The sequence below is a fragment of the Mobula birostris genome, chromosome 7 (genome assembly GCF_030028105.1).
Source record: "Mobula birostris isolate sMobBir1 chromosome 7, sMobBir1.hap1, whole genome shotgun sequence".
NCBI classification, from domain to species: Eukaryota; Metazoa; Chordata; class Chondrichthyes; order Myliobatiformes; family Myliobatidae; genus Mobula; species Mobula birostris.
This window is the reverse complement of record NC_092376.1, coordinates 74,818,786-74,844,987: the sequence shown is the minus strand read 5'-3', so window position 1 is coordinate 74,844,987 and position 26,202 is coordinate 74,818,786. Positions and strand designations below refer to the sequence as shown.

Sequence of the window (26,202 nt, the reverse complement as noted above, 5' to 3'; positions counted from 1 at the left end):
GAATGGCCAGACCAAGCTTTGATGCAAGGGATGCCCTTTCCGCACTTCACGGCACATATTTGCTAGATGGCCGTTGACCCTACGAAAGAGGGTTCATCCGCCCTTTGACAGGTCTTGTTTTTCGTCCTGCAGGGTGTCTAGCCACCCTCCTCACCAGGCAAGCCTGGTGGGGGAGCCGGATTAGTCGCCGACCACCCGAATATGCGACAGGTAGTACTGGGTTACATGGTACCAGTAGCACTCAGACAAGTGGCCTGACCAAAAACCTTGGTAAACATCTATAGATGTGTGGTGGAAAGCATGCTGACTGGCTGCATTATGGCCTGGTATGGGAACACCAATGCCTTTGAGTGGAAAATCCTACAAAAGGTAATGGCCCAGTATATCACAGGTAAAACCCTCCCAACCATTGAGCACATCTACATGAAACGTTGCCATTAGAGAAGCAGCATCCATCATCACCACACAGGCCATGCTCTTTTCTCGCTGCTGCCATCAGGTAGAAGGCACAAGTGCCTCAGGGTCAAGAACATTTACTACCACTCAACCATCAGGCTCTTGAACAAACGTGGATAATTGCACTCATTTGAGAACTCTTGTCTTGTTATTTCATGCTCTTTATTTATATCTGCATTTGCAGTTTACAGTTCCTGATGTTTACAGATCCTGCTTGCAGTTACTGTTCTATAGATTCATTAAGTATGCCCACAGAAGAAGAATCTCAGGGTTGTATAAATTTTACTTTAAACTTTTCTATAACTATTTCCTATTGAATTTCATGTAACATGTACACACCTTCCTACAGGATAGCTTTCTTTCAAAAGTAATGATAGTCGCTCAGTAGGTGGTCCATGGCAGGGAGGCCACTTATGGGATTGCCTTGTCAGTATCCAAAGCACATCACTTAAGTGGCCAGCTCTGTGTTTGAAGACACAAGTAATTTCAGTGTCAATGAAAAATGCTGGAAAGTGATGGTGGTAAACGGAGAAGAAGGAGAGAGATTTAAAAAGAAGGGCAGAGGCAGCCAAGTGAGGAGGATGGGCATCTCTTGTGTCTCCAACTATCCTTCAGTTTGAATGGAAATGCACACTTATAAATATGTATCAAGTGTAGGTGAGCTGGCCCTCTTCCAGACATCCCGAAGATAAATAAAATGGAAATGTTTTCAAACATTTGCTGGACAGCAAAATAAACCTATGGCATTAAGAAATCCTGCCACATTATCTGTACAGCGAAAGGTGCTGTACATGAGGCTGCTTAACAAGAACCTATGCTATTACAGGAAAGATACTAGCATGGAGAGAAGAGTGGCTGATTGGTAGGAGGCAAAGAGTCAGAATAAAGGGGGCCTATTCTGATTGGCTGCCGGTGACTAGTGGTGTTCCGTAAAGGTCAGAATTGGGACTCTTCCTTTGCCAACAATTTGGATGATAGAATTGATGCTTTGTGGCCAAGTTTCCAGACAATAACTAGATAGGTGGAGGGGCAGGTAGTGTTGCGGAAGCAGGGAGTTTGCAGAAGGACTTAGACAGATCGGGAGAATGGGCAACGAAGTGGCAGATGGAATACAGTGTCGGGAAGTGTATGTTCATGCACTTCGATAAAAGGAACAAAAGAGCAAGCTATTTTCTAAACAGTGAGAAAATTCAGAAATCAGAGCTTCAAAGGGACATGGGAGTCCTAGTGCAGCATTCCCTAAAGGCTAACTTGCGAGTTGAGTCGGTGATCAGGAAGGCAAATGCAATGTTATCAATCTTTCTGAGAGGACTAGGATATCAGAGCAAGGATGTAATGCTGAGACTTTATAAGTCATTGGTCAGACTGCACAGGGGGGATTGTGAAAGCTTTGGGCCCCCTGTCTAAGATATGCTGGCAATGGAGAGGGTCCAGAGGAAATGAATGAGAATGATTCTGGAAATGAAAGGGTTAATGTATGAGGAGTATTTGATGGCTATGGGCCTGTACTTGCTTGAGTTTAAAAGAATGAAGGGGGATCTCATCAAATATTAAAAGGGCTAGATAGAGTGGATGCCTCATTATCACTGTTTATTTTGCATGGAAGGAACTTGGGGGTTAGGGGTTTGATGTTTTAACTGCCGTGTCCAGATGGGCGATCTGTTGGCTTTTTGGTTTTTGTGTGAGGGAGAGGTGGGGGGGGGGTGGTTTTGGAGTTTGTGAGATTTGTTATTTTTTCTTGTCCATGTGGGAGGGGGATTGGTCTTTTCTTTCTACAACTTTCATGATTTTTCTGTATTTCATGGCTACCTGGAGAAGACAAATCTCAGAGTTGCATTATGTGTACATATTTTGATAATAAAATGAACCTTTGAACCTTTGCCTGGATGTTTCCTATAACGGGTGAGTCTAGGACCAGAGGGTATAGCTTCAAAATAGAGGGATGTCCAATTAGAAGAGAGATGAGAAGTAATTTCTATAGCTAGAGGATAGTGAATCTGTGGAATGCATCACCATGGATGACTGTGGAGGCTATGCCATTATTTAAAGTGGAGATTGATAGGTTCCCAGCTAGTTAGGGCTTCAAAGCCTACAGGGAGAAGGCAGGAGAATGGCATTGAGAGGGATAGTAAAGCAGCCATGATAGAATGGCAGAACTTATTCGATGGGCCTACTGACCTAATTCTGCTCCAATGTCTTATGGTCAGATCAAGAAATGAGAGTTTAAAAATTAGACAAAACTTCTTGTTCCTCCTTATTTTGCTCACACACATTCCACAAGTGAACCTGGTTCCATTTCACAGATTTCTGGCTGATGATCTATGAATTCCAAAAAGACAAACTCCTTTTACCCAATTGGCTGTAATGTGGAGGTCAATTGTATCTTCATACTTACTTAATGAACTGCTGTGCACAATCTGCTTCACGGTAAACGATTGTTACAAAGCAACCTAGGGTCAAAGCTGGGACTTCAAGAGAGACTTCAGCAAACATGTAATGTATGCAAATAGCAAATACAGTACATGTCAATAAAAGTTGGTCGTGTTTGTATTTTGAGAAACAAAATAAGTTCACTAGTTCATCAGGACTTTAACTTTAGAATAGATGTAGGCAGTTTTAATTAAAGTTATTAAATATAATCAAGTTTATAAAAGATTTAAGTACTGTGTGCTTTATTTCTGAACTTAATTTCCAGGGCAAATGTGTTAAATAAAAGCAGAATCTTGAACAGTATGCTCAACTCTTATCTCCATGTTACAAAGCTAAAATAGAATTACTGTACAACGTGCAACAAAGTGTAAGAAAAGACAAGATTGAGTCAAAAACACACACGACGCTTTGAAATCCAAGTGCCAACAAACCTGGCTTCATTCATATCTCTTGGATCCAAATTCACAACCAAGTTAAAATTGAGCACCTGAAATGAACAAACTACAGGTTGACCTTCACTAATCCGACTACCTGTGATCCAGTTCCTTTGTTAATCCGGCACTGATTATGCTTAATGTGATCCTTCTGTAATTCGGCATTTTCACTAATTCGGTACTCCTCAGGTCCCAATGGTGCCGGATTAGTGAAGGTCGGCCTGTATCTACTTCAGCTCTCTGGAATTTTTTGACCATATTTGCAAATTATATATAACAAGTGGGTAAATATATTCAAGAATAAAGCAGAACAAACAAAATTATATCACTTACTTTTGCTGCCCCTATTTGATCTTTACGAAACTTCTCCAGTGGTGCAATTAAAACATCATTCGCATTTTGAATCTAGAGGATAACAATAGAGAATAACGTTCAAGTGCTGCTGCGTCATACATTAATCTAATGCAATATTTCCTGCTCAATTTAACTTGGTGTGTTATTTAAACAAATCAATGCTGCAGTAAGTCATAGACCATATTTATTCTATATCTGTTCTCCTATCTGAATGTTGTACATTGATGAATTTATAGTGCAATGTTTTCAATAGCTGTACACATTAAAGGTGGAACTTCTATTTAAGACCTATAATCCAGCCAAAGAAAATAATTAAATTTAATAATAATAAATTACAACATTTAAAACAATATTAAAGCCACACAAAAGGGTAGTTTGTTACTATTAGAATCAAGATGCTCAATGGACAAGTTTTCCAGCTGAGTTGACTTTTGAAGTTGCTAACACTGATATAATTTTACCAGTTCTGAACTTCACCATCATTGTCATTTAGAGTCTTATAACAATGACCTACCTATAACATAAGGAACAGGAGCCTTTTGGACCTGCTCTAACAATAAAATTGTAGCTGATCCAATCCATAGCCTCAGCACCAATTCCTGCTCGTTTTCTTTCCCAATTCCTTAACTTCCCTACAAATCAAATGCCTGTTAATCTGTTTTGAATATATTCAATGACTCTGCTTCCACAGCTGTGTGAGAAGGAGATATGACACTCAGCAAAAATAAATGTAAGTGCTGTCAAATACAAGAATTCCTAGATTTTGCATAGATTGGCTATAAAGAAACACCACACACTTGCACACTTAAAACCCACAAAATGCTGGAGGAACTCAGCAAGCCAGGCAGCATCTATGGAAAAAAGTAAACACAAATTCTGATGAAGTGCCTCAGCCCAAAACGTTGACTGTTTACTCTTTTCCATAGATGCTGCCTGGCCTGCTGAGTTCCTGCGGCATTTTGCATGTGTTGCTTTGGATTTTCAGCAGCTGTAGGTCTTCTCCTGCTTGACACTTAAAGCCTGCCAGTGTCTTTAACCAATGCCAAGATCATCAATCTGTTTCTTTTCAGGCCCAAGAATCTATGCACTGAATTCCCTGTTGGATATGCAAACGCTGAGTATTTAGTTTAAACCCACAGCAAAATTAGCAGGTGTTTGCTTACACTCTAGACAAATTGCATTAACAGGCTATTCCTACAGGCTCAAACAAACCTAAAAGCAGTTGAATATCAATCAAATCGTGAGGGATTTGGATGCTTGTATTCATTAAGTTCTGAGTAGCAAGATCTTTAGGAGTTGTAAAATATGTGATTTAACCCTACATTTTAACTCAGAGGAGATAATGAGTCAGACTGTAAAAACAAACTTGACTTGTTTTTAATTTCAAACACTCTTGCCTGTAACGTTAAAACTTTCATGTCAGTTTAGATTCCACTCAGAATTATATTTATTTATGTATGTATGTAAATGAATGTGTAAATTATGCATTTATAATAAGATGTCCTCCTGAACCTCAGGATTTATAATGATTGACAATGATTATAATTAAGGCGGTCCAATGCGGTTGCTTTAAAAAAAAGCCTCGTAACAATCCATAGGTCTGCAAACAAGAGATACATATATAGACATGGTCTTTCGAATTTTGCTTAGAGTAAAAACACAAACTGAATTCATCGTGATCCAACAGGCAAAAATAACTTAGAAATTCTGATGATGCAGTAAATATTTCAGGCAGATAATGGACAGTCCAAGTCATTCATTGATCTATCAACAAAGCACAACAGAAACTGCCCTAATGCCAGGAATGAAAATGTTATTTTCATTATCCTTACTTGTAGCAGATAATGACAATTGTAAGTGAAAAGTTAGTGAATAGAGCATGCAATGCAAATTCAACCACAAATCACCCTTGTTCGTTGACTCTAAAACCTGAACAAATATGGGGCACCTAAAGCTTGGTCAAAGAGATCTTAAAAGATACCAGAAAATTTGAAAGGCTCAAGGAACTTATAGATAAATAGAAGGAACATGACATAAAACTCACATCTTCGTTAGTCAGTTTTGGTCCTTTAGACAGTGCAAATACTTGCATTTTATATTAGCTTCACAAGCTCAAGGTGCATGACTATATAATGAAATTCTTTATCCGACATCCAGCCTCTTTTGTAATGGAGAAGATTTTTAAAAACACCCAGGTTAATTGCACATTTAGCAGAGGGTTAAAAGGAAAACTGCCTCATCCTATCACAAAAATAAACATACACTGCATATTTTATACAACACACATAAAAGTTGCTGGTGAACGCAGCTGGCCAGGCAGCATCTCTAGGAAGAGGTACAGTCGACGTTTCGGGCCGAGACCCTTCGTCAGGACTAACTGAAAGAAGAGTTAGTAACAGTTTTGAAAGTGGGAGGGGGAGGGGGAGATCCAAAATGATAGGAGAAGACAGGAGGGGGAGGGATGGAGCCAAGAGCTGGACAGGTGACTGGCAAAAGGGGATACAAGAGGATCATGGGACAGGAGGCCCAGGGAGAAAGAAAGGGGGGGGGGAAGCCCAGAGGATGGGCAAGAGGTATAGTGAGAGGGACAGAGGGAGAAAAAGGAGAGAGAGAAAATAAAGAATGTGTGTATATAAATAAATAACGGATGGGGTACGAGCGGGAGGCAGGGCATTAGCGGAAGTCTGAGAAGTCAATGTTCATGCCATCAGGTTGGAGATATTTTATATCTCAGCAATAAATACCATTTACCAAGACTCAGGCATTCCTCCATTTTTGTTCCTGACCTAATTAATGGTAATTGGGACAAGTGATCAATGTAAAGAACAAACAGTATTTACATAGCAGAGGGGTAACAGGAAGTTATTGAATAACCATTCTTCCAATCACTAGAATGCTATTGATACAATTTGAGTGAGAACTTGTTGGCCCCAAAAAACAAGGTTGTGCCTGTTTGCTGGGCATTATGAATGCCAATTTGATTTTATATTTTTACTGCATTCACATTTTTATCTCATTGTACGTCCTTTCACATGGTGACAAATATGCACAGTTGGCAAATAGCAACCACACTTAATTGACAACAGTTCTAGCAAATGAACATCATTGACCAAATTAAACACTGCACAGAACACACATGAAAAGGAGGAGTAAGGAGCTATGACAATTCTAGTTAAAGGCTTCCTCAAGTGGTTGTGGGTTAGTTGCTGATTGACTTGTAAGGGTATTTTGGTCACCACACCCCAGGTGTGCAGCGTGACAATGAAAGCAAAGAGAAGCAAAAAGAGCAGAACCTAGTAAAAAAATAGATGACTCTAGGAAGAGAAACATTCACTAAGAGGCAATTCCCTACACTCACTACACCAGGCAGCAATCAGGTGACGCTTCTATACCATGGATTCCTCACTGAAACACATTACTACTACAATGGCCTTGAAGAGATGGACCAGAACCACTTTGCCATTGGCTGGAGTTGTCATGGGAAAAATCAATGGCTCTGTCTACTTCTAAGCCAAAGCAGGAAATAACTACATTAACAGTTTGCATTTGGGCAGTCATAAATGCGTTTCCCCCCCCAAAAGGAAGAACAAAATTAAACTCATTCTCTTTTGGCAAAGAGCTGCACTGACAGCAAATCTGGGAGATTAGCTTATCAATGGTGCTGGGTTCCACTGGCTATACTCCAGTCATACTGCAGGTACACCAACAAACGAATACTTTTCCTTTAACATTTAGCTGAATTCAATCATACAGAGTGCATCTTAATGAACAGTTAGTAGTATTAAGGAGGAAACAATATCCTCATTCTGTATTAGACCTCTTATCTCAGTAGAGTAACCAAACCAAGCTAATGGGCAGGTGTTGGATGACAGATGCATAACTCTTGACTTAAATGAACAAGCAACATGAACACAATGGATGCTATGCTGTTACACTGATATAGTAGATCACACAGCTCAAGGAACGCTGTCTACAGTAGCTTTCGCTACTTGGCAGAGCATGACTCCAATTTCATGCTTACATTCTCCACAATCTCAAAATAAGACAGCTTCTGCTTCCTGAAAGGAGGAGGAAGAGGAGCCCTTCAGCGACCAGCCAATACAACCTCAGTGCCTACAAACAAAATTGCGCATGATGCCATCTCTCCCTTCCTCATACTTGTTCTCCTTTGATGATCATCACTGTGATTATTTCACCACAATAAGAGAATAAAAGTCAATAACAGTGTTCTAAAGCACGCAACTATGATAGATATCATATAAACATTAACTAATAATCTCCCTCTTGCATTTCCCTATGCCTCTCCAAGTACTCCTACATAGTTTTCCCAAAGGCTGCAAATTGGCCAGTGAAAGGCTGCTAATTTTCTGTTGAAGTGTTGCCTGACAGCCTCAAGGGGACCATGGCTGAAACAGCTGGCTTTGGTTCCCTATCATCATGATCAGCGGTGTCCTGCAGCTCGTAGGAAGCCAGAAGCAAGGACGCTGGTGAAAGTAAATGAAAGCACGTTCACATTCAGAGGAGGGACTACCACCTCAACAATCCTAATAGAGGAGGTAGATAGATTTCTAAACACAGAGATTATGAGGGAGTGGCAGAGATACAAGATTAACTATGAGCAGACTCCAAAGGCCAAAATAGTTTATTCCAGCACCAATTTTTTTTGTGCATCTCTCAGCAATATATTGTGCTTTGCTCTTGGAAAACCATGCATACAACATGACACAGCAGTTAGATACATAGTTTACAATTCTACCTCATACTGTTGAAGACTGCATTCCTCAAAATTCTTCTCAGCATTGTCAACCTGCATTTTGTGCTGAAATCTCTGGAGGGAAATGGACGCACAACCTTACAGCAGTAGTTAATTGAATGAAGAGCCTTTAATGGGAGACTAGGTATTAACACACAAAGGAAGAGATGAGTACGTTGGTGAAGAAGAATATGAGAAGGATGGTGTCAAGCATAACAAACAGCATGGATTTGCCCGCACTCTACGCGATAAAATGCCGTAGTACTGCTCAATACAACACAAGTATGACCGCCGGAATACCCCTAGTGACTATACTGTTTACTATCTGGTCATGCTCAGTTTCACAAGGAAGTAATGATGTGACAACAGAAAACTATAACAATTTGACTCTTACTAATGAATTAGTCTAACACACTGCTGCGATTGCAGGAAATTCAGAGTCTCAGATGCAGCCATCTTGGCTTTCATCCAATGTGCCCTGTTTGAAAATTAATTCTGATAGCAGGAAGCCACACGAATGGCAAAATTGACTGCCTGAATAATTTCAATTATGATGTAGGAATATTACATACACTAAAGAGGTAGGTTTATAGAAAGATTCACATCGAACATGGATACAGAGCATGACTCCCAAAATGAAATTATGCCACTTTGAGAATGATTGCAACCTTATACAAGCTATAGAAAACAAAATACTTAGACATATCAGAGTTAAAAGGAGGTTCCAGGATCCAGCTGGAAGAAGATAGATAATATTGTATGCAATTTTACTACTTAATGACATTGTTGTTTCATATTTAAAATATTTGCCAGTAGTATTATAGCATTTAAGGAGACAAGAAGGGTTGAACAAAGATGTGCACAATCACTGCTTCAATGCAAAAATGAAAAGATACTAAATCAAAGGTCATTGACAATTATTTATCGATATTTATGCATGTTATGCAAATATTTTGCAAAATATTAACCAACAAGATTTTCCTCCAACACACAGATAACTATCTTTTCGTAACACTTGAGAAACTCTCTCTGCTCCCATCCCCTCCTCTTCTTATAGGACTTTCGTTGATCGGGGCTGGTCATAGGTGTTGCATTGTGGATGTCTACATAAGCCAGAGCAGTACGATATGCAGAACAAGCTGTTGCCCATGCAGCACGCTGCCCCTCTCCACACAGCTGAGTCAAAAGGAACTGCAGAAACCAATACAGTTTGGTACCAGTGGCATCACAAGAGCTGTCAGTCAGCATTGAACTCAATGTAGCACTGCCTTAGGGACTCCAGCTCTGATTCTTTTCCTCAGGACTTACTCATGAAGCCTTCCCCATCAGTGGGTACAGCTGCAAGGCAGCAGAAGTTAAAAAAATCAAAGTTTTCCCTCTCCTAGATGAGCTGCTAACCACAGCTGACAAGCCCCATCTGCCCAGAGTGACTGGTTTTAAGGCATTAATACCCACCTTTGCCCCTTCTAACGCAATAGAAAGGAAGGACGTTAGCCGGGAAGATGTGGAATCGATATGGGTAGAGCTGCGTAACACTAAGGGGCAGAAGACGCTGGTGGGGGTTGTGTACAGGCCACCTAACAGTAGTAGTGAGGTCGGAGATGGTATTAAACAGGAAATTAGAAATGTGTGCAATAAAGGAACAGCAGTTATAATGGGTGACTTCAATCTACATGTAGATTGGGTGAACCAAATTGGTAAAGGTGCTGAGGAAGAGGATTTCTTGGAATGTATGCGGGATGGTTTTTTGAACCAACATGTCGAAGAACCAACTAGAGAGCAGGCTATTCTGGACTGGGTTTTGAGCAATGAGGAAGGGTTAATTAGCAATCTTGTCGTGAGAGGCCCCTTGGGTAAGAGTGACCATAATATGGTGGAATTCTTCATTAAGATGGAGAGTGACATAGTTAATTCAGAAACAAAGGTTCTGAACTTAAAGAGGGGTAACTTTGAAGGTATGAGACGTGAATTAGCTAAGATAGACTGGCAAATGACACTTAAAGGATTGACGGTGGATATGCAATGGCAAGCATTTAAAGGTTGCATGGATGAACTACAACAATTGTTCATCCCAGTTTGGCAAAAGAATAAATCAAGGAAGGTAGTGCACCCGTGGCTGACAAGAGAAATTAGGGATAGTATCAATTCCAAAGAAGAAGCATACAAATTAGCCAGAGAAAGTGGCTCACCTGAGGACTGGGAGAAATTCAGTGTTCAGCAGAGGAGGACAAAGGGCTTAATTAGGAAGGGGAAAAAAGATTATGAGAGAAAACTGGCAGGAAACATAAAAACTGACTGTAAAAGCTTTTATAGATATGTAAAAAGGAAAAGACTGGTAAAGACAAATGTAGGTCCCCTGCAAACAGAAACAGGTGAATTGATTATGGGGAGCAAGGACATGGCAGACCAATTGAATAATTACTTTGGTTCTGTCTTCACTAAGGAGGACATAAATAATCTTCCAGAAATAGTAGGGGACAGAGGGTCCAGTGAGATGGAGGAACTGAGCGAAATACATGTTAGTAGGGAAGTGGTGTTAGGTAAATTGAAGGGATTGAAGGCAGATAAATCCCCAGGGCCAGATGGTCTGCATCCCAGGGTGCTTAAGGAAGTAGCCCAAGAAATAGTGGATGCATTAGTGATGATTTTTCAAAACTCGTTAGATTCTGGACTAGTTCCTGAGGATTGGAGGGTGGCTAATGTAACTCCACTTTTTAAAAAAGGAGGGAGAGAGAAACCGGGGAATTATAGACCGGTTAGTCTAACGTCGGTGGTGGGGAAACTGCTGGAGTCAGTTATCAAGGATGTGATAACAGCACATTTGGAAAGCGGTGAAATGATCGGACAAAGTCAGCATGGATTTGTGAAAGGAAAATCATGTCTGACGAATGTCATAGAATTTTTTGAGGATGTAACTAGTAGAGTGGATAGGGGAGAACCAGTGGATGTGGTATATTTGGATTTTCAAAAGGCTTTTGACAAGGTCCCACACAGGAGATTAGTGTGCAAACTTAAAGCACACGGTATTGGGGGTAAGGTATTGGTGTGGGTGGAGAGTTGGTTAGCAGACAGGAAGCAAAGAGTGGGAATAAACGGGACCTTTTCAGAATGGCAGGCGGTGACTAGTAGGGTACCGCAAGGCTCAGTGCTGGGACCCCAGTTGTTTACAATATATATTAATGACTTGGATGAGGGAAATAAATGCAGCATCTCCAAGTTTGCGGATGACACGAAGCTGGGTGGCAGTGTTAGCTGTGAGGAGGATGCTAAGAGGATGCAGGGTGACTTGGATAGGTTGGGTGAGTGGGCAAATTCATGGCAGATGCAATTTAATGTGGATAAATGTGAAGTTATCCACTTTGGTGGCAAAAATAGGAAAACAGATTATTATCTGAATGGTGGCCGATTAGGAAAAGGGGAGGTGCAACGTGACCTGGGTGTCATTATACACCAGTCATTGAAAGTGGGCATGCAGGTACAGCAGGCGGTGAAAAAGGCGAATGGTATGCTGGCATTTATAGCGAGAGGATTCGAGTATAGGAGCAGGGAGGTACTACTGCAGTTGTACAAGGCCTTGGTGAGACCACACCTGGAGTATTGTGTGCAGTTTTAGTCCCCTAATCTGAGGAAAGACATCCTTGCCATAGAGGGAGTACAAAGAAGGTTCACCAGATTGATTCCTGGGATGGCAGGACTTTCATATGAAGAAAGACTGGATGAACTGGGCTTGTACTCGTTGGAATTTAGAAGATTGAGGGGGGATCTGATTGAAACGTATAAGATCCTAAAGGGATTGGACAGGCTAGATGCAGGAAGATTGTTCCCGATGTTGGGGAAGTCCAGAACGAGGGGTCACAGTTTAAGGATAGAGGGGAAGCCTTTTAGGACCGAGATTAGGAAAAACTTCTTCACACAGAGAGTGGAATCTGTGGAATTCTCTGCCACAGGAAACAGTTGAGGCCAGTTCATTGGCTATATTTAAGAGGGAGTTAGATATGGCCCTTGTGGCTACAGGGGTCAGGGGGTATGGAGGGAAGGCTGGGGCGGGGTTCTGAGTTGGATGATCAGCCATGATCATAATAAATGGCGGTGCAGGCTCGGAGGGCCAAATGGCCTACTCCTGCATCTATTTTCTATGTTTCTATGTTTCTCATGTGGGTAGAAATGGTTCCACAGGGCTTAGTCACTAAGACACACATGAAGGCCAGGAGTGAGACTTGGTTGTCAAAGTCTATTTGAAACACACGCCATTGGGAGCATTTAGTAGATAGTGGGAGCATGTTCACACTACACTCCCTGGCTATGACAACCTTAAGGAATGCCCCCTCCCCTTATTTTCCTACAAACATCCACCACTAATACATCATTTAAAAACAAAACCAGTTTCATGCGTCTCCAAGGTTTACTCCATTATCACCATCCTTGATGCCAAATTGAACTCAATCTCCTCTGACGGCACATGATCCATATCCCAGCATTCCTTGCTAACTCATGTGTATATCTAAAGTCCTCTTAGGCACTTCTATCGCTTCTGCTTTTACAGCTGCCCCTGGCAGCCAATTCCAGGCACCTATCAAACTACAAATGTACTTGTATAAAACCTGCCCCACACATCTCCTTTAAACTTGCTCCCTCTCACTCTAAATGCATGTCCCCTAGAACCTGATGAGTCTACCATGAGGAAAAAAAAAAGTCTGGTTATCTATTCTATCTATGCATCTCAATTCTATAAACTGCTCTGAGGTAAACCTCCACCCTCAACCTTGGCGCTCAAAGCTCCAGAGAAAACAAACCAAGCTTATCCCACCTCTCCTGATAGCTCATACCCTCTCATCCAGACAGCATCCTGGTAAACATCTTCTGTATCGTTTCCAAAATATTCACATCCTTCCTCTAATATCCTTCATATCCTTTAAACCACAACTGTACATGATACTAGGACTATTCTCTTCAGTGAAGAGAAAGTTAAGGCGAGAATGTTATTGTGGAGTTCAAGATGATTTAGGCTTTTGTAAAAGTATATTAGGAATGAGTATTGCCACTGGCATGAGAGACAGAAATGAGTATTTAAGATAAATAACAACAAATTTTATGGGGAGGTGATGAATTTCTCTCTTCATCCTTACACAATATGTTGTGAGGTGGTATACCCCACAAAGGGTGATTAGAGTGGTTTAATAGGAACTAAACACATTGAAAGGAAAAAAATGTCGCAATCTTATTGGAAAAGGCCAAAAGAGTAGAACTAACTGGATAACTTTCTAGTCACCTCATGTAACCGAATTCCAATGGCATCCTCTGTGTTCTTTAATTCCACAAAGAACAGGTAACCTTCAAGTGTTTCCCTAATGCACGTGGTGTCTGTCACACTCTTCTTATGCACTAAAAGGTTGAAAAGACATCACTTACATGAAACTAAAGCAAACAAGCAAACAAGCAAACATGCATTTTTATTTACAAACAAATCAAGTTTCAACTTTAATTATCATTCAACCATACACGAATATAGCCAAATGAAACAGAATTCCTCTGCCAAAGTACAAAAACACATTACCAATAGCATACAGCACATAGTGTACATAGTGTAGAGAAAAAAATAATACAGCCTAAGTCCCTGAGTTGTCCTGGCCCAGCTTGCTCTTCCAACAAATGAACACTGGAGCACAGTGCTGGAGGGCAGCGCTGGAGGACAGCACCAACAGGAGGAGTCAGCTCTGACCCAGTTTGAAATCCAGCTGAACAGGCACTACAGAAATGGCAATAAACTTACTGTACAGCTCCTGACCTACTCAGCAGCTGGTTTCAAATAGAGTACCAAATGTTTGGATGTCAGTTTCAACAATCTCTTCACTGTCATAATGCTTTAACTTACAAAATAGGATAGGATAGGGCTATGTTACAGGATGTGAATAAGATGAAAATGGACACTTCTGGTTTTACTGGAGGAAAGAAGACAAGCAGGCGGCTAATACACTCACTGAAAGAAGATTGATCATTGAATACCCTGCCTTCAGTTTAACAACTTCAGCAGTTGTTTGAGTTGAATTCATACAAAGCCTATCACATCCCTTCCAGGACATCCCAAAACACTTCACGGGCAACAAATCATTTTTGAAATAAAGTCATTATGCTAAGCAGCATAAAAGCATTGTGCATCCATTATTTCAAAAACTATGATATAATATTCAAACATTTATCCACCTTATTTCAAAGATGTTCATCAGGGGACTGACTTGGCTGAAGAACCATCTCATTGAGGTAGCAGAGACCTAGACCCAAGGCCTGACTTCATGCAAAGTCTAAGGCCCAACATGACCCATGGAAGATACTATTCTTAATTCACTAGATGGACCATATGGCACCCGCAGGCAAAGTGAGAGGTGCAGGGGTCTGCTTTTTCATCAACTCATTGTGGTGGTTCTGATGTGACAGTTCTTGTGAGCTTCTGCTCACTCTACTTAGAATATCTAATGGTGAAGTGTCACCATAGAACCTGCCACAGGAATTCACTTCATGCTCACTAAACTTGGACTATCTAATGGTCGAGTGTCACCATACCACCTTGCATGAGAGTTCACTTCACGGAATTTCAATTCAGCTATCCTCACGACAGGCTATATCCCTCCTCAGGCTGACACCAAGCCTGCACTCAAGAAACTATACTTGGTGGTCAACAGCCTTAAGGTGGGATACCCAGAAGCCCTTTTCATCATTGCCAGTGGCTTCAACCAAGCCAACCTCAAGAGTCTGTTACACAATACTAGCAATACCAGGGCACAAACGGCCTCCACCACTGCTATACGACCATCAAAGTAGCCTACCGAGACATCACACATCCACAATTGTGTAGATAAGACCACCAGGATGCGTTCTAACTCCCTGCATATAAACAGAAGCTCAAACATGAGAATCCAGAGCAGAAAATCATACGGTGCTGATCTGAGGAAACAGATGAGATCCTGCTGAAGGGTGTTGGCCTGAAACGTCGACTGTACTCTTTTCCACAGATGCTGCCTGGCCTGCTGAGCTCCTCCAGCACTTTGTGTGTGTTGCTTTGGATTTGCAGCATCTGCAGATTTTCTCTCGTTTGAGATTCTACGTGACTGCTTTGAATCAGCACACTGGTCCATGTTCAAAGACTCAGCTCCCCGCAGATGAGTATGTCACTACCATCACAGATTTTATCAACAAGTATGTTGAGGACAGCATACCAAAGAGGACAATCGAGGCGTTTCCAAACCGAGAGCCACGCGTGGAAGGTGCAGCAAAGCAAGGGTTAAGATAATGTCCAGGCAAAGATAGTTTACAGACAGTATGCAGACAACCCAGGCAAGGGACATCTTTGAAGAAAGAACCTTGCACAGCATGGGAGCCACTTAGCACACAGAGAAGAGAGAAGGATGAAATCGAAGGTTGCAAGGCACACAACAACTAGGAGACAATCACGTTACGAACTTCAAAGTATGATAAGTTGTTAGCTTGTAGTTTCTGTTGACTTTTAACACCTGCTTTGTGGATGAAGACTGATCATGCAAATAAAAAATTTGAACATAAACAGTTTATCAAATAGTCAACATTCATAACTGCAAGACTATTCTCAATAAAAATGGCATTTCTCTATCCAAGCTTACAGTTTAGTGACGGGACCATGCTGTTCCCCTTCTACACATGTAAATAATGTGTGACTGAGGAACAATCGGAACTTTTCAGAGTCCAGTTAATCAATAATGACACATGAATGAACGCGGAGATCTCTGTAGCCTAGGTCTGCGGCATTCAAATCAGGTGACCCTGACCTTTATACGAAATCGGGATATGATCTCCGTAAAGCTAACAACGATGCTAAGAGACAGCACCCTCAGCTGTGGCTGGGCTCACATGCTACAACAGGTTACAAAATGAGTCATGCAGCGTCAAAATAACAGCAGCACACCCCTTCACATTGAGCTTAACACATTCTATACACCGTTTGAACATAAAGGTACAGGTATTTCACCACCCATCCTGACAGTCTGCAGCTACTGAATCTACAGCCTCTGTTGTGTATGCACGATCACTCTTCCGGTGGGTGAACCCATGGAAAGCATCAAGCCCGGATGGTCTCCATGGCAATGTTCTTAGACACTCTGCAGATCAGCTGGCGGGAGCACTTACAGATATTTTTAACCTCTCCCCTCTTCAGTTTGTGGCTCCCTCCTACTTCAGACTGTGTTTCCCTCCTACTATAACAAGACCACTACCAAGAAGAAAAGTTAACGTGCCATAATGACTACTGGTCAGTGGCTTTAATATCTACCATCACTAAGTGCTTTGAGAGGCAGGTTATAGCATACAGGCATACCAACTTTCCAAACAACATGAACCCACTGCAATTTGCCTACGACTGAAGCAGGTCTACAACAGACACCATCTCCCTGGTGCTGCACTCATCTCTGAAGCATCTAGATGACACTTATGTTAGACTATTGTTTATTGACTACAGTTCTGCCTTCAATATTATTACTCCAAGAAAACCCGTCACCAACCTATATACCATGAGAGTTAATCCTCCCTCTGCAATTGGATATTTGACTTTCTGACCAAAAGACCTCAAATCATTAAGCAAAGTCAGCAATGCCTCTGCAACCATTATTCTAAACACTGGTGTTCCACAAGGTTGCATCCTCAGCCCCCTCCTCTACTCCCTGTTCATTCAAGATTCTGTGGACAGATTCTGATCTGAATCCTTCTACAAGTTTGTAGATGATGCCACTGTAGTGGGCCTATTCTCAATGCTGTTGAAGTCGAGAGGGTTAAAAGTTTCAGGTTCCTAGATCTGAGCATATTATAGCCTGTCCTGGTCTAACTAAGCATATGCAGCAACCAAGAAAGCTTACCATTGCCTCTACTTCCTCAGAAGGCTAAAAAAAACTGATCTGTCTCCATCGACTCTTGTAGCAATGCACCATACAAAGCATTCTGTCGAGATGCATAAAGACTTGGTATGGCAATTGCTCTGTATGTGACCGCAAGAAACTGCAGGGAGTTGTGGACACAACTCAGCACATTACAGGAACCAGTCTCCCATCTATCAACTCTGTCTATACTTCTTACCGTCTCAGTAAAGCAGAGAGCATAATCAAAGACCTCACTCACCCGGACATTCTCTCTCCTCAGACATGAAATCCTGAAAGCATATAGCACCAGGCTCAAGGACAGCTTCTACCCCACTGTTATCAGACACTTGAATGGATTTCTAGTATGATAAAATGGACTCTGGCCTCACAGTCTACCTTGTTATGATCTTGCACTTTATTGTTTACCTGCCCTGCAATGTTTTCAGTAGCTTTCACACTTTATTCTGCATTGTTATTGTTCTACCTTATTTTGGCTTAGTGCACTGTTTAATAATTTGATCCATATTCACCGCAGGCAAGACAAGCTGTTCGCTGCATCTTCGTACATATGACAACAGCACCAATAAGTGTTGTCTAGCACACCAGATTTTGTTCAAAATAGCATTGCAGGATCTTTTATGGGTAGGAGGGTGCAGATGGACCTCTGCTGACTGTTACACTTGAAGGACGGCATTCCTGTAATTCTGCTTGGGAATATCAACCCAGTTTTTTTTTAAACTTAATTCTCCAGACAGAAATGTAAACCAAACAAACATTTGATTCTATGCTGAGAACTCAACCAAGGCTGATAATTCAGATAATATTTTTCCAGATAACTAGCTAATGACTGCATTAATCATTCAAATATACTAATAGTTAAGAGACAAGGTGAACTTGTGATTTCAGGAAAACAATCAGCATTAGTTTCTCTGTCTAAGGCAAAGACAAACCAATTAAATCCAATTTAAAACAACTGATTTTATCTAGCTCCATTTTTGTAATCTGTTTTAGTACGAGTTAGCTTAATAAGGGAACAAGTCTTGCTCTTTTTTTATTTCCTCCACAGAGGCTTTCAAATATTTGCTCTTCACATTGGGTGGAAAGAGGAAAACAGTTAACATGAGAGGTTGAACTTCCATCAGAAATGGAAACAAAAATAGATATTACAACTATTAATGAGAAAGGGAAAAAAGGAGATGATGATAACTTTTTAAATGGGCACAAGTCAGCAAAGATGAAGTGATTTTTTATTAAAGTTCAAAAGTTCAAAGTAAACTTATTATCAAAGTCCATACATGTCACCATATACAACCCTGAGATTTATTTTCTTGTAGGCATACTCAATTATTCCAAAATAGAATAGTAACTAAAGAGTTACTGAAAGACCACACCAACTGGGGTGTTCAACCAGACTGCAAAAGACAACAAACTGTGCAATACAAAATGAAAGAAATAACAATAATAAATAAATAATCCATAACCAACGAGAACATGAGATGAAGAGTCCTGGAAAATGAGTCCATAGGTCGTGGGAACATTTCAATGATGGGGCAAGTGAAGTTGAGTGAAGTTATCTCCTTTAGTTCAAGAGCTGATGGTTGAGGGGTAATAACTGTTCCTGAGCCTGGTGGTGTGAGTCCTGAAACTCCTGTACCTTGGTCTTGTTGGCAGCAGTGAGAAGGGACCATAACTGGATGGTGGGGGTTCCTGACAATGGCCACTGCTTTCCTGTAACAACACTTCATGTAGATGCGTTCAATAGTGGGGAGGGCTTTACCAGTGATGGACTGGGCAGTATTCACTACTTTTTATAGGATTTGAATGATAACATGGAGGAATTTAAAGTTATTGACCCACTCCACCTCTGATCTTCCGATGAGGACTGACTCGAGCATCCCGTTTCCTCCTCCTGAAGTTAATAATCATCTCCTTGGTCTTCCTGACGTTGAGTAAGAATCATAGTCAGAATCAGGTTTGATTTCACTGGGATATTTTGTGAAATTTGTTGTCTTTGTGGAATAAGTAGTGCAAAAATAGAAATTAAATGTAGCATGGTAGTGTTCATAGGTTCAATGCCTTTCAGAAATCGGATGGCAGAGTGGAATAAGCTGTTCTTGAATCATTGTGTGTGTTTCTTCAGGCTTCTGTATCTCCTCCCTGCTGGTAGCAATGTGAACAAGGCATGACCTGGGTAAGGGTGGTCCTTAATGATGGATGCCACCTTTTTGAGGCAACACTCCTTGAAGATGTTCTGGATACTACGGAGGCTAGTGCCCAGATGGAGTTGAGCAAGTTTACTTCTCTCTGCAGCAGCCCCCCTCCCCCAGTACCAGACAGTGATGCACCCAGTTAGAATGCTCTTCTCGTACATCAGTAGAAATTTCTCAGTAAGAGGTTGTTGTTGTGGCACCACTCAGCCAGATTTTCAATCTCAACAAAAAGTGGCATAGAATGGGACATAAGGCAAAAGGTAGTCTGGATGAGATATTTTAAAAAATCGCCACTGACGGAAAAAAATAACCATTTATTATTAGCAAGTGTCTAATCAATTGGTAGGTGTTGCTACTAAAGCTTTCGAGAGAGCCAATGGAACAGTACAAGATCCCAGTGAGAGTGAGGAGGAGTATTCGACTGACACACTTTGGGATCACAACTGTTTTCAAGGTGTAAATCCAGTCAGTATTCAGAACCCCAGTGTAGAGAATACAGTATCATTTGCTGTGAATATAGAATAGAGATTGAAAACAGAATGAGCAGAGGAAATGGAAGATATTTACTTCTGCACTTGGGCTGTGGGAAGGCATTAATTGTGGTGACTGAATGAATCAGAAGGTTGGGGAGGGAAGAGGCTTCATATTGGAGATGAAGAACTGGAGAGATAACAGGCTGCTTTTGTATAGGTAATGGGGTAAATGCAACAACAAATGGAGCCCCCTTGTAATTTATGAGGGGCATAGAAAATAGCACAGGAACTGGACCATTCAGTCCCAAACAGTATACCAAATTAGACTAAACCTGTCTCCTTGCTCATAAATCAATATCCCATCATTTTCTACATGTTCATGTGCTTGTCTAAATGCCACGATTTTATTTGCTTTCACTACCATCCCTAGCAGCGAGTTCAGGGCACCACCCGCTGTGCAAAAAGTCTTAATCTGCACATTTCCTTTCAACTTTCCCCCTTTCAGCTCCTGATTTGTACTCCTATATTTTACATTCCATCCCGGGATAAATATCTAACCTAGTTATGTCTCCTATTATGTTATGAACCTCTGTCGGATTTCTCCTCAACTCCTGACCTTCCAGCTGGACCAAAGTGCTTGCTTCCATGCTGTATAACTCTATGACTCTATTGTAATAGTGATTACACTTGAAATAAATTATTGGCTGTAAAACCCAAGGAAAACACGCTGAGTTTGTCAAAGCTGCTTTTACAATGTGTGTCTTATTGTCTGTACTGCAAAGGGCACCTGAACTATCAATGGAAGTCATTATGACCTTACAGGTCATGCTTAACACCGCTGAGTTAAGTATTCCTTTGAACTCAGCAGAAGCCATTGCTGAGTTAGCCATAATCAAGCTACGGGAATGTCAGTTAATTAAAAACTGGAGTCTGACTTCACAAGGCAGAGCTGCATAAAAATGTTGGCTAGACAGAAAAGGGATGGATGAGGCAAGTTGAGGGAAGTGGTGGGAAAGAACTGGGTGGAAAGAGAAAGGTCCTGTTGGAAAACCAAACTAATGTAACTTAATAATGTTTCCCTAACTGGCCATATTTGAGTAACTAAGCATAGTTAACCTTTAGACTTCTGCCACGCACTGGAAAACATCTTTATAATGGGGGCAGATTAAATTGTAATGTATTTGTTTATAGCATGGTATGAGTAATCCTATATAGTTAATAACCTCCAGGAGACAATGAAAAGCTGGCATTTTATTAGCCCTTTCTACAATCTCTCACTGCAAGTCCTTTCAAGCAAAAAAATGAAAAGATAATTTGCATTTGGTATTTGTAATTTGTATTTGTAAAGAGACAAATGTTGCTTTGGGCACATGGTTTACCTTCTCCCGTAAATTCTACTGCATCCAGCTCAAAGAGATTTCGGTGTCTGAAATCTCTCATCAGACAATTCAACGCTTTTCCCTGCAATGCACTCAACTGTGAGCTGAGGTTATGTGCAAAAGCCACTGAAATTAAATCAAATTTATAGCTTAAAGACAAGAGTGCTTTAACACAGCTCAACTGAACTAAGTAAATCCTACTCTGTTTTAAAACCCTTTCAGAGTCAAGGACGACAAACTGTACTGGCATCCTAGTGATGTGTATTATGAGGTGGCCGTCGAGGCTAATGGGAGGTGCTTGACCAAGCCGGCGCTGAGTGGGTTTTGGGAAGTGATGAGCATTTTCCATCGCTTTCGCTGCGCCTCTGCATTTTTCTAACACAGCGGTTCAAAGTTTTCATCATATTCCGGATGCTTCTTCTCCATTCTGAATGGCTGTACACCAGGACTTGCCTTGAGTCAATGAGTCTTTGAAAACTTCCTTGAATCATTTCCTTTCTTTTCCAAATAATCTCTCGCAGGGTCAGAGCTGGTGCCACAGGGTCTATTTCAGTAGTGTGAAATCAGGCACATGTAAAATTTAAGGCCAATGTCAATGCTTGAGGTGTTTGCTTGGGAGAGGTCAGTGAGATTCATTTGTCTATCCTGCCAAAGAATTTGAAGGATCTGAGTGTCTGGGCATGATGTTGTGCAAGGAGAGATGGGTAGAGAACCTTTGCAGATGTTCAGAAATCCCAATGCATTGATAAGCTTCAGTCAATTGGTGATCAGGAGCTCAGCTTCCGAATGTGTGACTGTTTGCAAGTGTCATCTGTACACTTCAACTTGATGACAAGGATGGTACAACCTTGGCTCAGGAGGAAAGCTCGAGAAGGTTGAACAGGTTCTTCATATGCTACATGGATCAGCGTTGGAAGTAAGGTTCAGTATCATAGAGGTGAGATGGTGTACAGGAGTGAGATAGTTCCACTGGTTGAGTGGTGTAACAGCAGTTGCACACTCAACATCAGTACAACCCTCCCCACCAACGAGGGTATCTTCAAGGGGCGCTGCTTAAGAAGGTGGCACACGTCTCTCACCATCCAAGACATGCTCTTTTCTTGGTTACATCCAATGGGAAGAAGGTACAGGAGCCTCAAGACACACTCAACATTTTAGGAACAGTTTCTACCCCTCTGCCATTAGATTTCTAAACTCATGAACACTACTTTATTATTCCTTTCTTTATTTAGCTTGTAATTCATAGAGATTTTATGACTTTGCATGAACTGCTACTGCAAATCAACAAACTTCACATCAAATAAGTTGGTGATAATGAACCTCATTCTGATAGAGAGAAAGATTGGAAAGAAAGAAAGGCAAGATGGCACCAGCAACCAATGGTGGTATTTCGCAGAATATTCACAAAACTACTCTAGGAGCTATATTTCTTCTTCTAAACTGCAATCGCTGCAATCTGCAGCTTGCAATTTCCCTTTCGGAAGGCTCTTTTGAACCGACGAAATGGTCTGGTGCTTTGCAGTCTCCTGGAGGATTCACCAGACTAGTCTCTGGAGAGTGCAGGTATGTGGGGGCGGCCATCATTGGGGGTAGACGCTGCTTCAAGGCCTGATGGCAGAAGATGAACCCGTGGTCAGCTCCATTACTCCACGCATATTTAAGCGTCAAGCAAGATTAAAATCATCAAGGCTGACAGCAGAAACCAAACAGGTGTTGTGTCGCCTGCCCTCTCTTCTCACTACTACCGTCAGCTGGGTGGGTCAGGAGTCTTGGGTCCCACACCGCCAAGTTCAGGAACAGTTGTTGTCCTGCAGCCACGGTGCTCATGGACCGGCTTCCTTCGCCTCAGCGCTGGCTGGTTCCGTGGCTGTGGCCCGCAGCCACGGTGCTCCCGGACCGGCTTCCCTTGCCTCAGCGCTGGCTGGTTCCGCGGCTGTGGCCCGCAGCCACTGTGCTCCCGGACCGGCTTCCCTCACCTCAGCGCTGGCTGGTTCCGCGGCTGTGGCCCGCAGCCACCGTGCTCCCGGACCGGCTTCCCTCGCCTCAGCGCTGGCTGGTTCCGCAGCCACGGTGCTCCTGGACCGGCTTCTCTCGCCTCAGCGCTGGCTGGTTCCGCGGCTGTGGCCCGCAGCCACGGTGCTCCTGGACCGGCTTCCTTCGCCTCAGCGCTGGCTGGTTCCGCAGCCACGGTGCTCCTGGACCGGCTTCTCTCGCCTCAGCGCTGGCTGGTTCCACAGCCACGATGCTCCTGGACCGGCTTCCCTCGCCTCAGCGCTGGCTGGTTCCGCAGCTGTGGCCCGCAGCCACAGTGCTCCTGGACCAGCTTCCCTCGCCTCAGCGCTGAAATGACTCATCACTTCAAGGACTCACTTTATGGGGACTCTGTGGTTAATGTTCTGTGTTTTTTGTTTACTTTTTATGGTGTACACAATTTACTCTTTTTTCCCACACATTGGGTGTTTGACGGTCGTTTTTTTTTAAATGTCTTCTATTGTGTTTCTCTTTTTTGTGACAAGAAGACAAATCTCAAGGTTGTGTACAGTATACATACTTTGATAATAAATGTACCCTGAACTTTGGGAAGAGCTTTGAAGCAACAACATAGCTTCCATACCAGTATGCACCTAGACTGGGTTTGTTCTGAACCATTGATCAAGACCATGGCTTGCACACCATCAAGCAGTAGATGTAGAATGAAGACATCCAGATTTGAAATGGATTGATCACATAGCCATTCAAATGACAGGGTGAGAGATTTTTATAAAATCAAAAAGGCCATGCTGTTCCATACTTTTCTCCTGGAGATCACATACTGGAGGTTCAGTCTATTGTACTCTGGCCACAGAGAAGAGGCAGTTGGATTATCCTCTTCTGTGACTGACGGCAGAGAGGCCTCTCAGTATTTTCTGCTGGCGGATCTGAAAATTGGACTGTGGAGGGAAGCGCTAAACAGTGATCGTTATTGTAACACGATTTCAGCTGCGGACATAATATTGAATATTTCCATTTGTCAACAAAAACATTATCCTAAACTTATTAAAATAAGATGCTGGATGAAAATTTATTGCAGCCTGTGAATGAACAGTGCCTCTCATTGCTTGTCATTGCCCAATCTGCAGTGGAGATCATGTTGCTTTGGTTTCTTGTATGTGGAATCTGTGTGAAGAGAGCAGGCATAAGTCCCAATGAGTGAGATTTAGGGACAGGTAAAATTACCGGTGTGATGCCTGAACTGGGAAGTTCAAACAATGAATTGAATGGCAATGCAGGTGTGGAACATAAAATCGTCCATCCAGGTCAGCAGATCCCAGGATCGAATGTCCATGCAGGTAGGGGCTATGAAGGCATGTGACCGTGCCCCCCGCCACCATTTGGGGAGTCCAGGGTTCAAGGCCTGGAATTAGGGTCTATTCATCGGAGAGTATGAAATTTGAGACTTAGTGTGGTGCTTGGGGGTTCCATCATTGATGAATTCTGGGTCAATATCGAAGATCAAACACCAAAACCAGCGAGTCTGGAGGTCGAGGGCCAAAGGCTGAAACCCTGGGTCAGCGTGTCTACAAGTCCACTGGGGATGTCAGGGGCATGATGCCTGTAAGTCTACTGGAGGCTGCCTGCCCAGGATGACTGTCTATGAGAGAGGGAAGATTGGAGAGAGGAAAAGGAGCTCATTTTGTTGCCATTGTCGTGATGTTGTTGTATTGTACTGCTGAGCATCGTGGGCATGCTACGTTGGCAAATATTAAGTATTTCAGCAAAGTATTGCTTTTAAAGACAGAACCTATATAATATTCTCAATGCCTATTCCAAAATAAACAAACATTTTTTAAGTGTCAAAGAAGAAGTGCAAACAACTCCACACAAGATAATAGGAGCTAAAGTGAATTAATTTCAATTTATTGTTTCCAACTATCAGTAATGAGAATACATAATATTCAGACTTCAAATATTCTCATCAAAAATTACTGAGAGTGTTTAATTTGTTCAGAAAATTGCACAGCTCAGTTCAGTCCCAGGAGAAAAGCTGGTAAAGTAGTAGCAATAGTTTCCATTCCAATAAAAATAATAGAAACTTAGTGTGGAAACTGGATTGCATCAGTGAGCATGCTGTACTTAAATGCAATCCCAAGGATATCAAGATAAAGTGTATGTTCCAGGTTCATATGTGCTAATGCATTAATGTTATTCTAATGATAACGTTAAGTATCACATTAACTACAGAACGGAACCACACAGAAGATGCTAAATCAACTCTTAGGAATATCTTTTATTATTGAGTATTTTCAAGTTCTGGGCATAATTTTCACTCGTTGCAACTACAGTAATATTTCTTCTGTCATAGTTAGACTGCATTTTCATTTTTTAAAAGAAAAAAATACAATATGGCAAAACTTTGATAATTCACTATCTCACAACTCAGAAATCCTTAAGGTTCTGCTTCTAGCTCATTAGCTGACATTTGGAATGCCCCCTTTCATCTCACCAGGTGCCAGTTCCCTCACTCCCGGTGTCTCACCGGGACCCCGTTCCCACACTCCTGGAATCTCACCGGGACCCTGTTCCCACACTCCCGGCATCTCATCTGGAACCGATTCCCACACTCCTTTTTATGTCTTGTGGGTCACTGGAAAAGTTATTATAATATTGTACGGCATTTGTCTTTGGGTTATAAACAAAGTAGCTCAGAAAATCTGCCTAAGCAAGAATCTCCTGCTTCAGTAAGGACCTGAACCCACAGCAATTTCCCTATCGCCACATTAGGTCTAAGGTGGATGTAATCTCACTGGCACTCCACTGGGCCTTGAATTGCCTGGACCTAAAATACTGACATTAGGCT

General features: G+C 41.9%; 1 protein-coding gene across 2 annotated transcripts in view; it reads right to left on the bottom strand.

The window, feature by feature from the left end:
* arhgap42a (Rho GTPase activating protein 42a) overlaps positions 1-26,202 on the bottom strand; it is a 304,678-nt gene that overhangs the window by 104,886 nt on the left and 173,590 nt on the right. For both annotated transcript variants that reach the window (XM_072263438.1, XM_072263439.1), the window contains exon 4: positions 3,654-3,725. In XM_072263438.1, coding sequence (XP_072119539.1) covers positions 3,654-3,725 — 72 coding nt within the window. The remainder of the gene's footprint in view (positions 1-3,653; positions 3,726-26,202) is intronic.